This window comes from Epinephelus fuscoguttatus, linkage group LG2 (assembly GCF_011397635.1).
Source record: "Epinephelus fuscoguttatus linkage group LG2, E.fuscoguttatus.final_Chr_v1".
In the NCBI taxonomy this organism is placed as follows: Eukaryota; Metazoa; Chordata; class Actinopteri; order Perciformes; family Serranidae; genus Epinephelus; species Epinephelus fuscoguttatus.
Genome location: NC_064753.1, coordinates 50,201,904 through 50,217,864, shown reverse-complemented (window position 1 = coordinate 50,217,864; position 15,961 = coordinate 50,201,904). Strand labels below are relative to the sequence as shown.

The window sequence follows — 15,961 nt, the reverse complement described above, 5'->3', positions numbered from 1 at the left end:
GGGAGGATATTACACTGACCAGGGAGAAGCACTGAAATGACCCCTCTTCTAAAAGTCCAAACTAACATGTTCTGTTATCATCATTAATATCAGCACTCTAACCAGCTAAGTGGGTGTTTCCATTAAAAACAAAATGCAGATGGAGTCGACCTTTGAGCTGATCTGTATTCAATGACTGAAATCAGTGAACATTTACAAATGTTTCTTTGTGCTTTGTTTTCCTTCTAAAATGTTCCAGCAGTTTAAATACACACTTTTCTCTTATTTTAAATAATTAATTGATGTTTAATTTGGGAGATAAGTTACTATGAATTATTACTTCCTGTAACTTTGAGCTGTATCTTTGCCGTGCAGCTTGGTCTGGGACACACCAACCACGTCAGAGAACCGACAGTGGCGACGGCGCTGCAGGGTAAAAACATCCACCAGATCTCTGCTGGACGCTGCCACAGCGCTGCATGGACGGCTCCCTGTGTGCCGCCTCGAGCGCCAGGTTAGACACACACACACACACACACACACACACATACGCACACACACATACACACTGTCATGGCGCTGCTGTCTAACAGGCAGACACTTTACCCTAGAGGTCAGATTTCCTGCAGAGCTGCTGGATGTGTAGTAAATACCTGAGTGAGGCACATTGTTGTCAGACAGGCACCGCCGTCGTTTGGTGAACACTGAGGAATTTAATGCGTTGTTGTTTGAACGCTGCTCAGTCTTCTTTTTTTAACAAGTAATTTTTATACTAAAAATACCACAAATACACTTTTTACCTGCTGCGTTCAGAGCTGTGTGCTCAGTGTGATTTATGAAGGCCAAGTTAAGTTTTGTTGCATTTGCAAATATAATTTTCTTTTTCCTCACCTGTTATAACAAACTCCTGCTCTGTCCTCCTCTCTTCCTCATGGTCAACGTGTCTCACTCTCTCCTCCTTCACCTCCTCAGGCTCGTCGGTTCCTCTCCAGCTGGGTCTCCCTGTGGCGGTGCCTCCTCAGTACAGCGGGCTGAAAGAGGTCAGCATCGAGGCGGTGAGGGCTCGCCTGCGACTCCTCTACCACTTCTCTGACCTCATGTACTCCTCGTGGAGGCTGCTCAACCTCAGCCCCAACAACCAGGTAGGAACAGAGGAGGCAGTGAGGAGCTCATCAAAGATTCAGGGTCATCTGATGATTGTAGAATTTAATACCGATCTTCAAACACTGATCAGGGTGTCTTTGCTCTGAGCACATGGTATTGGTGGCTATAAATTAGGACGAAATAAAAATGTATTTTTCCATCACACTTGTGCAGATTTCATGAAATGTCAAACTGAACATTTTTAATAAAAGAAAGGAACTAAGCTTCACATATGTAAGGCAGTAAAATGTATTTCACACATTGTGTCTGAGAAGGTAATGATGGTAAATGTTCGTCTGCAGAGCTGTACGTCCCACTATAACGCTGGTACCTGGGGGATCGTTCAGGGCCAGCTGAGGCCCCTGCTGGCCCCCAGAGTGTACACTCTGCCCATGGTGCGCTCCATTGGCAAGACCATGGTGCAGGGCAAAAACTACGGCCCCCAGATCACCGTCAAACGGATCTCCACACGGTCAGTACTCCATAATACAGACGTTCCCCAGTTTGAATACCTACACACATATACACACACACATGTAAGGGATAATGTCCGACAAGGTTTCCAAGATGGACACCTTGTTTGCATTATCCCTCGTATATCGTGGTTGGAGCTTTTCTTAGTTTTGCACAATCCTGCAGGTCAATGAAAATCTTCTGACGTGTTGCTTCAGTAGGTTTAACTCACTGTTCCTTTTTCCTCTTTTGGACGTGAACTCTGTGCAGAGGACGGAAATGTAAACCCATCTTCGTACAGATCGCTCGTCAGGTTGTGAAGCTGAACGCCTCGGACCTCCGACTGCCCTCCAGAGCCTGGAAGGTCAAACTTGTAGGCGAGGGGGCTGATGACGCCGGAGGGGTCTTTGATGACACCATCACAGAGATGTGTCAGGTACAGACACACCTGTCCTGTTTGTCTTGAGAAGCCAGGCTGTGATTGGATGTGTCAGCGTACAGAGATATTTATTAATGATTGTTCTGTAAACATGTTTGTAGGAGTTGGAGACGGGAGTGGTCGACCTGCTCATCCCCTCACCCAACGCCACAGCAGAGGTCGGCTACAACAGAGACAGGTAAGGAAACAAGGAAACACACCTGCTGCACCTTTTTGGTTTTTGCCACCTCCTTATCCTAACATACCCGTGTAATCAATCTACCGTTTATTTTATTGTGTGTATCCCGCAGTAATCAGTGTGTAGCTGCTGCCATGTTGAGGCAGAGGGTGCTGTCTGTAGCTCTGGTTGAGGGTGAGAGGCTGTCAGCAGATAAACAGAGATCTGTGTGGGTACATGAGACCCTAAAAAAGAGGCTGGATCATGGGGAGTACCACCAGTTGGTCCAGGAGCTTCTCCTCCATCATGGACGCTTACAGGCAGATTTTAGGATGACTCAGGGGCAGTTTGACAACCTGCTGTCTATCATCAGGCCTAGCAAAACAAAAATGAGAACAAACTACAGGAAGTCCATTGGTCCTGCTGAGCGTGTCGTGACAACCGCAGAAGCCCCGCCTCCCAAATCATCCCATTGGACAATGGGGAAAAAATCAAAGATGACGGAGGGGCTCTTTTCTGCTCTGAGTTTAAGTGTTTTCAGTTCGAGTAGTTCAGAGTGCTGCGGCCAAAACAGCAGGCACCCAGAGCGCAGAAACACGAGGCGCGTAGCAGCACAAAAACAGCGAGCAAAAATCATTCTCATTGAAAACAATTTCAAAAAAGCCTCCAGCTGCTGAAACGCTCTCTGTGTGATCAGGACCTGAGCCAAGAACACATCTGTCTTTATGACATTACTTTTGAAGGATGATACTGATGAGAACTTATTTTATGGCAGTTTGTTAATGCATCGCTTCACTCCAGTGCTGATAAAAGAAACAAACAGCACGGGATCATGATGTTCTTTGGTTTGGAGTAAATAAATAAACAAAGACAGAATGTAAAATATATCAGATTTTCTGACTTTGCGGGTTCGTGGGCTGCAGCCCTGTGGCATGTTCACTGTCTTTGCACGTTGATCTTTTGCAGCCGTCCCTTTTATCTTTGTAACTTTGTCAAGGTCAGTTTGTCTCTCAGCTCCTCCCTTTACAGACCTCTGACTGAAACATCGAGTCAAACAAATCAGCTCCACACAAAGCTTCACCCCCCGCTGTGAAAAATGCAGCTTTAATTAGATTTTCAAGATAAACTGTAGGATACAAGAACAAAACCTGTCATATTCATGAAGTTAGACATATTGAAATATTGTTACTGAAGCCCCAGAGTGTTATATCTTCATAGATTACTGTCCAGTTTCAGCTCATTATGTTGGATGACAGTTTGTTTATGTTCAGGGTGAACTGAGCTTTCAAAAGTGTTTTCACTTTACAGCAGCAAAACAGTGTTACAGCATCAGGACAAACAATGTCTCAGAATTCTCCTGTAGCACAGTCAACAGTCCAAATGCAGTTTATGTCCTCGAAACATGTACACATAATCATTTATGTAAGTAATTAAGATGTCCTCAAACCTCCAGCTCCATCAGAGCGCTCAGTGCCTGACCTGACTCTACGTCTTCAACTCATTTGTGTGATAACAAATATAAATCCAACAATATATCTGTGCAGGTTCCTCCTGAACCCGTCTGCCTGCCTGGATGAGCACATGCTCCAGTTTAAGTTCCTGGGCATCCTGATGGGCGTGGCCATCCGCACCAAGAAGCCCCTGGACCTCCACCTGGCTCCGCTGGTGTGGAAACAGCTGTGCTGCATCCCCCTGCTGCTGGAGGACCTGGAGGAGGTCGACCTCCTTTATGTGCAGACGCTCAAAAGCATTCTTCACATTGAAGACAGCGGCATCACCGAGGAGAATTTCCATGAGGTGGGAAACATTTTTGATTCTCGTGAAGGTGACAATGGTCACAGTTTGTAGGTTGTGGGTTTTCACATTGTTTTATGGAAGGTGTGAGTGGGTGAAGTGATAGTATATTTGATTTTATATTTTAGTAAATGAACTGGAAAATCAGTTGAGAAACTGTTTTAAGATATAAAACATCAACAGTCTGTTGAGGTAAATAAAATAAATCAAGATACTTCAACGTAATTATCAGACTTCAGTTGTCACAGAAATATCAGTTTCATTTTTTACTGCAGTTAAATACATTTCCTGTCTGAGGGTCCATACACATGCTGCGTGTTTGTGTCCTCATGTTCATCGTTGTCACTGTAGACACTTGGAAGGTGTGCTCAAAAGCAAGAGTGATGCCGTCATGATGCACAAGTGTTCCCAAGAGCTTATTTTTTAGGGTGCAACAGCTGATAGTTAAACACAGTTCAACTTTTGGAATGCAGCAGTGCACACTGCGTGTCATGTGATGAGGACCAACCAATCACAGCTGGCAGATATTTTACTTTATTCTGCAGATAATCACTCTGTGGTTGATCATTTTAGCGTAGGGCTGCTCAGAGCTTTACGTCTGCATCGCAGACAATATTTTAGGCCTACACACTTAATACACAAAACTTGGAGGAAGAGGAGAAGAAGAGAGGTGTCACTAAATTCTACACCCTACTTCAACCCAAGGTGATATGTAAACTTCATTGGTCGACTACAAACATGACGTATCATGTGAAACATGGAAGTAGCTACATGCCCATTAGCCCACAGCGTCATTAACAGGCGGCTCGCTCAGTGTGTGACGTGCACTTGGAGATAAAATATAGGCCTATATTAATGAAGGTTCATTAGTACGGTTTGTATTTCTCTGTAATGTAGCACAGTGTTAACAATGTTACTGATACTATTCTTTCTCACACCTTCAACTCAAACCACCAAAATATAACAGTTCATCATTATATTTCATTTAAGGAAAGAAAACAGGAGTCTAATAGACCCAGATATGAAAGAACAGATAGCTCAGTGTGAGTGGTATTTAAACATCTTTAAAAGATTTTTATCTCCTCTGTCGTCACGTCACCTGACCTTAGAAAGGCAGGTTCACAGAGGAGAGAGAAGTTAAAGTATCTCTCTGATTTCATGTCACAGTTAAAAATATCTTATATTAGAAATATGGTTTAAAGGAAATGTACAGAAAGTCAAACATCACATGTGCACACACACAGACTGGATTTATGACGGAGAATGAGATTCATGAATCAGATTTTATTGCATATAAAACTGAATCAGTGTCGCTCCACCTCAGCAGTAAATACCAGTTAAACACAGAGCCTCCGCCCTCTCATCCACACTCACCTCATCACTCTGTGTTTAATGTGATCCTCCAACAGCACAAAGTCATCATTAACATCTTAAAGGCTCACAGAGTGACTGATAATTGTTTTGACAGCGCGGGCAGCGTGTTTACCTCCTCCACCATGTGAACGTTTGATTCATCAGAGTCACACGCGTGCTGCTAGAAAGCCTCACCGGCCTGTTTTTGATTCCCAGAGCCCGACTGGACCGTCACAGACCAGAACAAGGTTCACATGATGTCACATACCGTGGCAGCACCACGCCCAGTGAGCGCTAACAGGAGCCAGCAGAGTAAATCCTGTTTATAGCTGACACGGTCCAACGTGAACCAACCAAACGCTCCCTGAATCAAACTGGCCGAGAGCGCAGTGACAGTGATGTTTCTGTAACCAGTCTGAAGCACAAAGACCTGCAGCTCTGCCTCTCCTCCTGCTCCGGTACACACTGTGCTCTCTCCCAGAGCTGATAAAGCCTCAGCAGGACCGAGGCCCAGACCAGTACTGACATACAGACCCCCCCCCACCACCACCACCACCAGCAGCCAGACCCCACAGAGAGCCCCTCTTCTGTCCAAACAACCTGACACAACCCTGCAGTGTAAGCCCCAGCCTGCAGGAATGCCAGGGCCGCTGTTGATGCAGCATATCCTGCCTGCCAGAGACTTGGCCCCGCTCCCAGACTCTGAGAGGAAGGGGGGGTTTGGAGCCACAGCACCGGCTCCATCAGCCAGGCCGAGGGAGGAGAGGAGAGGAAGGGGCTGCATCTGCTGCTTTGGCATGAAGGAGGGAGAGTGGGAGAGAATCTGCTGCTCTGTTGGCTTTGGTCTGAACTCTGCCAGATGAGCTCTCAGATGTCTTACCATCATATTAATATTATGGTCTGTCGTTGCTTCCAGGACAGTGAAGAAATGATCAGATCCATTTCAGTTTCTGAAGCCGATCTGTTGAATCGTTCTTGATTCACAGGAAGCTTCTACAGAGCAGTTCAGGGAAACATGGCAGAGCTGCTGAGGAGAACCGCTCTGGATGAACATCGAACATTTCCATGTAACTTTTATGGTTCTCTGGTTTTGTTTGACAACAGAGAGAAAGTACTGACCAGAGACCAGTAAATCTGCCACGCTTATATATCTCATTGTAGATATTCAGTATCAGTGTTAAGATCTGCTGAGGAGTACCAAGAAACATCATTACAGAGAAGCCAAAATAGATTTGAGGTGATTTAGAATCAGGGTCTGCGACACAGTTGGTTCATCAGAGTCCAACTGTAAAATGTCTCCTGTAGTTCAGTCACAGCTGGGTCACAATTAATAAAGTAGGAAAAGATTTAGATTGTTGTTATGAAGCAAATGCTGTTTGCAGAATGTGATGCTACAGAATAATGACAGCGTCATCACAGAGTTGAGGGAGCTGAAAAGTTCTGTTTCCACTTTCAAAGATAGAATAAAGACACTCATGATTAATATCACCATCGAGCTGAAATTATAAATGTATTAACACTTTTGATCGTTGCTGAACATTCTAATCTGTTGTTTATCAGGTCAGTGAGTTGATAACAGATAGAAATTAAAGCACAAAAAAGACTAAGTGCTCTGAAAAAAAAAAATTTAAAAAAATAAATAAACGCTGAGCGTGGCGCTTTTTCTCCAGGTGGCTGCATGCAGCCATATAAACTCTCTCCTCACTGGGAACCACTGAAAGAAAGATGCTGGTGCTGAGAAAGAGACGCCGTGTGGACCCAGAGACACTAACACATCTAACGTCAGCACAGTTAAATGAACTAATTATTCTGTGTGTTCCGTGTTTCAGATGATTCCTCTGGATTCGTTTGTCGGGCAGAGTGCAGATGGAAAGATGGTTCCCATCATCCCCGGAGGAAACAGCATCCCGCTCACTTTCTCCAACAGGAAGGAGTACGTGGAAAGAGCCATCGAGTACCGGCTGCATGAGATCGATCGACAGGTACGTGAACAGTGTGTGTGGTTTGAGCGCTGCAGAGCACGACTACACGTCCGTGTCATTATGAAATAACACTCTGATCAGAGGACACACGGCTGCATGGAAACAGGAATATTACTGGAACATTGATCTTCATTGGTCGTGTCAACAGCTTCGTAGGAATATTATTTTTCAGAATGAAGGCAACATTTTTGTGCATATATTTATAGTCATTTTTCAGTCAGTGCTCTGAGCACCTGAAACAAATTTCTGTTCAGCTCCTTTGAAAACTCAGAGACGAAAAGAACCAACTCTCTGTGTGTTCATCAGAAAGGGTTTTGTGTCTTTTTGTAATGTGAGTGAAGTGATGAGTCAGGAGAACATTCATCCTCCACCCTGAGCTCAAACATTAACCCCCGTCCTGTCCCTGCTCCTCCGTCAGGTGGCAGCAGTGCGTGAGGGCATGTCGTGGATCGTGCCCGTGCCGCTGCTCTCCCTGCTGACGGCCAAGCAGCTGGAGCAGATGGTGTGCGGCATGCCGGAGATCTGCTGCGACGTGCTGAAGAAGGTGGTGCGCTACAGAGAGGTGGATGAGCAGCACTCCCTGGTGCAGTGGTTCTGGCAGACGCTGGAGGAGTTCTCCAACGAGGAGCGAGTCCTCTTCATGCGCTTCGTCTCCGGACGCTCCAGGCTGCCCGCCAACACGGCCGACATCTCTCAGAGGTTTCAGATCATGAAGGTGGACAGGGTGAGTGAAGACGAAGACGTTAACCTGCTGCGTGTTGGTCAACAATACGGCCAGTTTATATTTGAATTGTGTCTTAATTCACTCAGGAACAGGTTTTACACAGAGACTCATTCACACCTGTAGTTATAATTTTTCTTTTAGGATTATTTTTTGGCATTTCGTTGTCTTTTCATACCTGATATGACAGAGCAGAGACAGGAAATCATTTGTCTGTCAGGACAGCCTTTATATCAGTCGATAACTGTTTGTACCTCTGTGTGTGTTTTTATCCTCTGCAGCCGTACGACAGCCTGCCGACCTCTCAGACCTGCTTCTTCCAGCTGCGTCTGCCTCCGTACTCCAGCCAGGCCGTCATGGCGGAGCGGCTGCGTTACGCCATCAACAACTGTCGCTCCATCGACATGGACAACTACATGCTCTCCAGAAACGTGGACAACGCGGAGGGCTCCGACACGGACTACTGACACAGGCACTTCACACGCACACATGAATAAACAACAAGCGGCCACACGGACTTTACCTGAACACACACACGGACTGTACGAGAATGCACATGCACACACATACACACACAGACACACACACACACACACACACACACACACACACACACACACACACACAGATGCTTGGTCATCAGTGCACCAGTCGTAGGGAACTCCTGAGCTGACGGGCCACTTTTTAAATCATTTTATGTATTTCAAACGGCACAGATTTCATTTCTCCTCGTGGTTTATTAGCAGTTTTTAAATAACACAAAAATCCACACGAGAAGTGCATTTAGTGTTTTTTTTTTTTTGCTCATTACTCCACATCCCATTTTCAGGGTTTCTGCATGGAGGTTTGTTTATTTGTTTGGAAATGTGTATAGAATATTCAAGCGAGCGCTGGAGGAAAAAAAGAATATTGTACATTGTGTAAAATGCTTCATTAGGAAAATGTTTTGCATAATATCCATATTTATTGTTTTCATTGCCGACGCCGAGTTTCCCTGAAGCATACAAAAAACAACAATAAATGCTGCAGAATTGATGTGTTGTCAGTTTGGTGATTAACGACAGACACTGATTTCCTGTCAGAAAGCAAACATCACATTTATTTATTATCAGAAGTACAAAATATGACAAAGGCCATCTCCTCAGAGAGAACAAAACCGTGATGAAAAAAACCCCACTATGTACATAAAGGTCAGAGCGGCTGCTCATGTCAGACACGTCTGGACTTTAAGTTCTGTCTTCATACTACGCTCACATGGACTTTAAAGAGTCATCAGTCGCTGTGACAGGCGTCACTTTAATTTGAACAAACACACTGTCTACAGGAGGCGTTCAGGGACAGTACTGAGTGTAGGCCACCTGTGTTTCAGCAGCGCCCAGAGTGAAACACCTGCTGTAGTTCCACACACACACAGACTTGAAGCGTAAAAATACTCGGTCACGCAGTGGTCGCTGTCGCTCAGATGCACCAAATGGACTTTAAACTAGCGGTGATGAAAACTGTCACTTCATGTCGCCTGTGTCTCGGCCCAAAAGTTGCATGTTAACACACTGCAAAGACCACAGCTGACAGCCAGCCAGCTCGTGCTTCTGCACCTGTGTGACAGGAAATAACTCCACACCAGCAGACAGCGGTCGTCTTTAGTTGTCATTCAAAACGGGGAACAGGAACAGCGTCTTGACACTAGTTAGCCAGTTAGCACATTAACCACACAATCCAGATCTGAAAGCTGTCACTGATTCAACAGGCTGGATCAGCCAAAAACAAGAAGCTGAAGGGGGCGACATATTCCTCTCACACAACACAAGGACACTGAGACAGAATCTCTGCAGCTCGTGTGGAGACAAATTAAAAGATAACAGCGACAGATTAACTCCCTCTGAGTCCAGTGAGTGTCGTATTGAAATTAATTCAAAATCCAAACCTCTCTTTGAAACTGTGTCGAGGGTTCTGGGGTCCCTGTGACTGTTGGGTTTCATAACAGCACTCAAATCTGAATGTTCACAGGCACCGTCACCGTTTATTTACTGTCACTGACGTCCTGAATGTTCACCAGCCTGAAGGCAAACTGATCGATCAATGAAAACCAGGAGCTCGATCAAAGTTTCAGATCAAATCGTTCTGTGCTGATGAAACCTTTACAATCTCTCTGAAAAACAAACTGTAGATTTAAGCTCATTTAAATGTGACTCTGCCACATCCTGATATATCTCAGTACTGGAAACAATATTAGACCTTCTTATATCTGAAAGGAACGCTGCTGTTCTCTGCTCCTGTCAGAGTTCTGGTGTTGTTACCGAACAGCGGTGGCGGCTGTGCGGTCAGACTGGTGATGTCAGAGTGAGGTAGAGGAGTCATTAAAACCTAAAGAGGAGCAGATCAAACAGTGTCAGTGTTCAGGTTCTCCAGATGTTCATGTGTCTTCAGTCAGATTTCATCCGTGCTCTCAGAAGAACCTCAGAGCTCCAGACTCGTGTTCGCTCAGTCTGCCAACATCATCGTTTAAACCTGTGACCTCGTTACAACATGAACTCCGTCCAACTGCAATATTAGTGGAAACTCCACTGAGAGCTCTGACGTGTCCTCACACACACGACCGCTTTCAAAGTGTCCTGAAAGTCAGCCGTCATCAACACCAGTGGTTCCAGTCGAGGCCCCGTCTGCGTCACTTCCTGCTGGAGAACCTGAGGTCGGAGCGAACGCCACCTCAGCTGCAGAGTCAAAATAAAAAAGATGTAGAAGACATTGAAACATGCGTTTTTTTAAGGCCTTGTAGTTTCTCCTGTGGAAGCTGGAGTGATGAGATCCCGCCTGATCTGACCCCAGATCAGCCGCTGACCTCCAGCATTCTCTCTCAACACAACCAGCCTCCGTCTCCCACCGTCCTCGGCGTGATGATGCTCTCCTTCGCCTGCAGGAGTCTCTCCAGACACGGCGAGCTGATCTTGTAGGGCAGCGGCCCTCGGCTGAGGCGCGGCTCAGCACCCAGGCGGCGGCGCAGGGGCACTGAGTATGAGTCAGTGCTGGAGGAGACGGAGTTGTCCTGGGTCACTTCCTGGTTGCGGCGTGTGGGCGGAGGGGAAGCGAAGGAGGCGGGTTGGGTGAGCGTGGACTGAGGCGTCTTCAGGGAGCAGATGGGGGACGTGTGGAGCCACTTGAGGTGAGTGGAGGAGTCGGAGGAGCAGAGCGACACCGGAGAGGGCGGAGGAGGGGAGGCACTGCTGTGATGCTGCTGCAGAGGAGACGGGAGATGACATCATCATCATCATCATTATCATCACAGTCACAACACATTAAACAAAGAGCTTCAATTTATAATGAGAATTATCAACACTGAGACGACACGTGACCTGTTTCCAGTCTCATTATTATTACATGTCTCTTATTGCACACATGTTGCATGATTTAGAAATCACAGACTCCTCTCTTCCACTGTCTCACTCTTCTCCTCCACTGTCTCACTGCTCTCTTCTGCCGTCTCACTCCTCTCTTCCACCATCTCGCTCCTCTCTTCCACTGCCTCACTCTTCTCCTCCACTGTCTCACTCCTCTCCTCCACTGTCTCACTCCTCTCCTCCACTGTCTCACTCCTCTCCTCCACTGTCTCACTGCTCTCTTCTGCCATCTCGCTCCTCTCTTCCACCATCTCGCTCCTCTCTTCCACTGCCTCACTCTTCTCCTCCACTGTCTCACTCCTCTCCTCCACTGTCTCACTGCCTCACTCCTCTCTTCCACCGTCTCACTGTCTCACTCTTCTCCTCCACTGTCTCACTGTCTCACTCCTCTCTTCAGTCACACCTCCTGTCAACTGCAGACTTCTATTTCTGTTAATGTCCTCCAGGGAGCAGATCCTCGTCTACAGAGATCACCATGTTTCTACAGTAGCCCAGAATGAACAAACCAAACGCTGGCTCCAGAAGGAGACATTCAGTTTTTTTTTAACATGAAACGTCTTTATTCAGTGTTCTTACTGGTTTCAATCAGCAGGAGTCTCACACACACTGTGTACACACAAAAAGAGGCCTGTAAAAAGTTGTGACGTATGAAAACAGACTTGATGGAGAAACTCTGACCCATGCTTACCAACATTTTGGCGACAGGAAATTGGCGACGCAGATGGTGAGGTGGAGCCTGATTGTAGGGGAAAAAAAGCCTCAGTAGCTGATACTGATATGTATCAGGGTGGGAATCACCAGAGGATCCATGATACGATATTATCACCATACTGAAATCATGATATGATATTACTCCTGGAGTAAATTGCAATCTGCCTTTTTTTAAACTGAAAATAAAGTTTTCAGTTTGTTCATCTCACTTCAATCATTTTATTTGCAGCAAAATGTATCTAGTGGACAGAAAAAGCAACAGCAGTTTATTATTCCAGTCGGCTACCAAAAGTTTAATTTGTATTTGTAATATTAATCATTTATGTAATAAAAACAATACTTGGCACTGTGTGATGATACGATATTGCCTCACAAAATATCAGGATACTATGCTGTATCGATTTTCCTCTCAACCCTTAAATATATTTTCAAGTTTTCTGTGTTTTGTCTGACGAGCAAAATGTTGTTTATCTAATAACGTTCATTGTAAGTGAAGGGACAGTGTGTGGGAACGCCCTTTTCTTCACTCTTAGTGTGCTGAAAGTAGAGTCGTCTCTCCAGACAAGTAGCGTCCATTTCCCACAGATAACTGGACCAAAAACACATCACTGAGAATTTCCTGCCAGTTAGGAAACGCTTTCTCCTCTGAGACGCTTGTTACATACGAGCCAGTGTCAGTCACCTGCCTATTCAGTTAAAAGTCTGTGGTGAGATTCCTCCAATCAGCGGACATGATGATTAGTTTGGCTGAGGACACAGTGACCTTGAGGTTTGCAGCCTTCCTGTGTTTCAGCAAAATCTCTAAAAAACCTGTTCCAAGAAAACACCATGTATTTTTGGTGACTCTGAGACTGACAGGCCATTTTTAGCCAAAACTGTGAAACTGAGAGGAGCAGGAATCTGACTCTTTGTTTGGTTTGTATTCTGTGAATCCCACGACATCCTCCGTCTCCAAATGTGGATTTATTCAGCACATTCTTTGTGCGAGGCCGCTCTGGTTTCCCCCTCATTATGTGACCTGTACTCTTCTTATGAAACGATGAAATCATCTCCAGTAAAAACACATTAATACTTTAGCTGTCCTCTTCCAGGATTCTGTTACATAATCTGACTCTCCTCTTACCATGAGAGCCACATCGCTCCCAGCTGACATGCTCCATAAACAACACATAAACTTCACTGTGCAGCAGTTTATTTTTCAGTGACTACTTTCCTCCCAGACTGATCGACATATTTCAGTCTCCATTAATCATCTATGAAATGTCCTCAAAGGAATATTTACAGTCCAAGAAGCTGTGAAGTTTTGTTTTAAACGCTGCTGAAATTATCAATCAGTTATCAGAATTGTGTTTCGTGTGCTTGTATTATTGTGAACATCTTTACCTTTTGCCTTTTGGCCGGAGTGCAGTCGTCTGTCACAGTCAGGTTTGGTCTGATGTGAGGAAACCAACTGTGAAGCATTTCTTCTATTTTCAGTATAATGCTGAGGAAGCGCCCGCTACAAGAGACAGAGAAACAGAGGATGAAGATGTACTCAGATACACGAGGACACATTGCTGCCAATACTTTCACATTATTCAACTGATGTACAGGTGACATTGTGCTGCAATGTGCCAGCGACTACAAGACAGGAGACGACATCTGCAGCTGGTAAACATTAAAATACATAATGCTGGATTTAAAGAAATTACAATTAGCTTTATGAATGTTTTATAAGGGAGGAAACACATGCAAGTAATTTGTTGGAGATCAAGGACAAACACAATGTGTTTAAGTGAGTAATACTACGATACACACTATGATAATTTTTTGACATTGAAATGTCATAGTATAGCATGTTAAAGTCATAGTATACAGTATGTCGAAAAAAGTCAGAATACTGTGTCAAAAATGGCTCCCCACAAGGATGTGTGCTGTCTCCTCTCTTGTTCATCCTCTATACAAACACGTGCCGCAGCAGCAGAGAGGATAGAACCATTTTAAAGTACGCAGACGACACAGTTATTGTCAGCCTGCTGAAAAACAATGACACGAGCCATGGCCCAGTGGTTAATGATTTTCTTGACTGGTGCAGTAAATCTTTCCTTGAGATGAACATTTCCAAAACAAAAGACATGATCACTGACTTTGGTAAAAACAGGGCTTCAAATCAAGAGGCCACAGTTTTAAAAGGTCAGATAGTGAAGTGTGTCAACACATACAGATATCTTGGAACTGTCATCGACAACAAACTGAACTTTGAGGCAAACTGCGAAGCTGTGTACAAAAAGGTTTTTTCTGAGAAAAGTGTCCACTTTTAACATTGACAGGACCATGCTGACCTTGTTTTATCATGCTTTTATTGAATCAGTCTTATCTTTCTGTCTTGTTTCATTGTTTGGAAACGTGTCCTTAAAAAACAAAAACTGTTTAAACCAAATCGTGAAATGGTCTAGCAAGCTGATTGGAGAGTCTCAGCTTCACCCAGAATCCCTGTATGCTAAACAGCTACAGAGGATGGCTAACTCTATTGTAAGAGATGACTCCCACCCTCTTAATGGTGAGTTTCAGCTGCTCCCATCAGGTCGGAGGTTCACAGTACCTGCTTGTAAATCCAGACGCTACAAAAACAGCTTTGCGCCAGCAGCCATCAGTGCTATTAACAAGTGAGAGAAACTGTAACATAACTTATGTATTTATTTCTTGTACTGTTTCTTTTATCTTGTTTTTATGAATGGCACATCTTTATCATTTGGCTTGGTTTGACACATTCTTAGGCCTTTTTATCTACTGATCTTCTAACTTATTTTGCTTTTTATCTTGGGGCCGTCCTCTTTGTTCTTTTAGCCTCAGCACTGCCGTCACTTTGTCTTGTCTTGGGGTGTTGTGTGTGTTCACAATACGAGATGACTCACTCACTGTAAACTGAATTTACCCAAGGGTACAATAAATATTCTGAAGTCTGAAATGTTTTAGTTTAGAATGTTGAAAACTGTAATCGTATAGTATGTCAAAAAGGTCATAGTATAGTGTGTCAAATAATGTCATAAAAAATGTCAAAATATTGTATGTTAAAAAATGTAAAAACAGGTCATAGTATAGTATGTCAAAAAAGTCATAGTATAGCATGTCGAAAAAGTCATAGTATAGTATGTCAAAAAAGTCATAGTATAGCATGTCGAAAAAAGTGATAGTATAGCATGTCAAAAAAGTCATAGTATAGCATGTCGAAAAAAGTGATAGTATAGCATGTCAAAAAAGTCATAGTATAGCATGTCGAAAAAAGTGATAGTATAGCATGTCAAAAAAGTCATAGTATAGCATGTCGAAAAAAGTGATAGTATAGCATGTCGAAAAAAGTGATAGTATAGCATGTCAAAAAAGTCATAGTATAGCATGTCGAAAAAAGTGATAGTATAGCATGTCAAAAAAAGTCATAGTATAGTATGTCAAAAAAGTCATAGTATAGCATGTCGAAAAAAGTGATAGTATAGCATGTCAAAAAAGTCATAGTATAGCATGTCGAAAAAAGTGATAGTATAGCATGTCAAAAAAAGTCATAGTATAGTATGTCAAAAAAAATGTCATAGTATAGCATGTCAAAAAAAGTCATAGTATAGTATGTCAAAAAATGTCATAGTATAGCATGTCAAAAAAAGCCATAGTATAGTTTGTCGATAAACATCATAGTATAGCATGTCGAAAAAAGTCATAGTATAGCATGTCGAAAAAAGTCATAGTATAGCATGTCGAACAAAGTCATAGTTTGTCGATAAACATCATAGTATAGCATGTCGAAAAAAGTCATAGTTTGTCGATAAACATCATAGTATAGCATGTCGAAAAAAGTCATAG

The 15,961-nt window shown here is 43.9% G+C and overlaps 2 protein-coding genes across 12 annotated transcripts in view; one reads left to right on the top strand and one right to left on the bottom strand.

Moving 5' to 3' along the window:
- herc1 (HECT and RLD domain containing E3 ubiquitin protein ligase family member 1) overlaps positions 1 to 9,056 on the top strand; it is an 82,812-nt gene extending 73,756 nt beyond the window's left edge. For all 7 annotated transcript variants that reach the window (XM_049563521.1, XM_049563512.1, XM_049563498.1 and 4 more), the window contains exons 71-79: positions 355 to 493; positions 952 to 1,121; positions 1,425 to 1,594; positions 1,846 to 2,011; positions 2,116 to 2,192; positions 3,716 to 3,968; positions 7,148 to 7,300; positions 7,719 to 8,024; positions 8,303 to 9,056. In XM_049563521.1, the coding sequence (XP_049419478.1) occupies positions 355 to 493; positions 952 to 1,121; positions 1,425 to 1,594; positions 1,846 to 2,011; positions 2,116 to 2,192; positions 3,716 to 3,968; positions 7,148 to 7,300; positions 7,719 to 8,024; positions 8,303 to 8,488 (1,620 nt within the window). In that variant the 3' untranslated portion in view covers positions 8,489 to 9,056. The remainder of the gene's footprint in view (positions 1 to 354; positions 494 to 951; positions 1,122 to 1,424; positions 1,595 to 1,845; positions 2,012 to 2,115; positions 2,193 to 3,715; positions 3,969 to 7,147; positions 7,301 to 7,718; positions 8,025 to 8,302) is intronic.
- Positions 8,803 to 15,961, bottom strand: part of LOC125881094 (circadian-associated transcriptional repressor-like) — a 30,223-nt gene continuing 23,064 nt past the window's right edge. For 4 of the 5 annotated variants that reach the window (XM_049564094.1, XM_049564084.1, XM_049564103.1 and 1 more), the window contains exons 5-6: positions 13,511 to 13,625; positions 8,803 to 11,253 (exon numbers count right to left, since the gene is read on the bottom strand). In XM_049564094.1, the coding sequence (XP_049420051.1) occupies positions 10,876 to 11,253; positions 13,511 to 13,625 (493 nt within the window). In that variant the 3' untranslated portion in view covers positions 8,803 to 10,875. The remainder of the gene's footprint in view (positions 11,254 to 13,510; positions 13,626 to 15,961) is intronic. The other variant, XM_049564111.1, reaches the window with a different exon arrangement.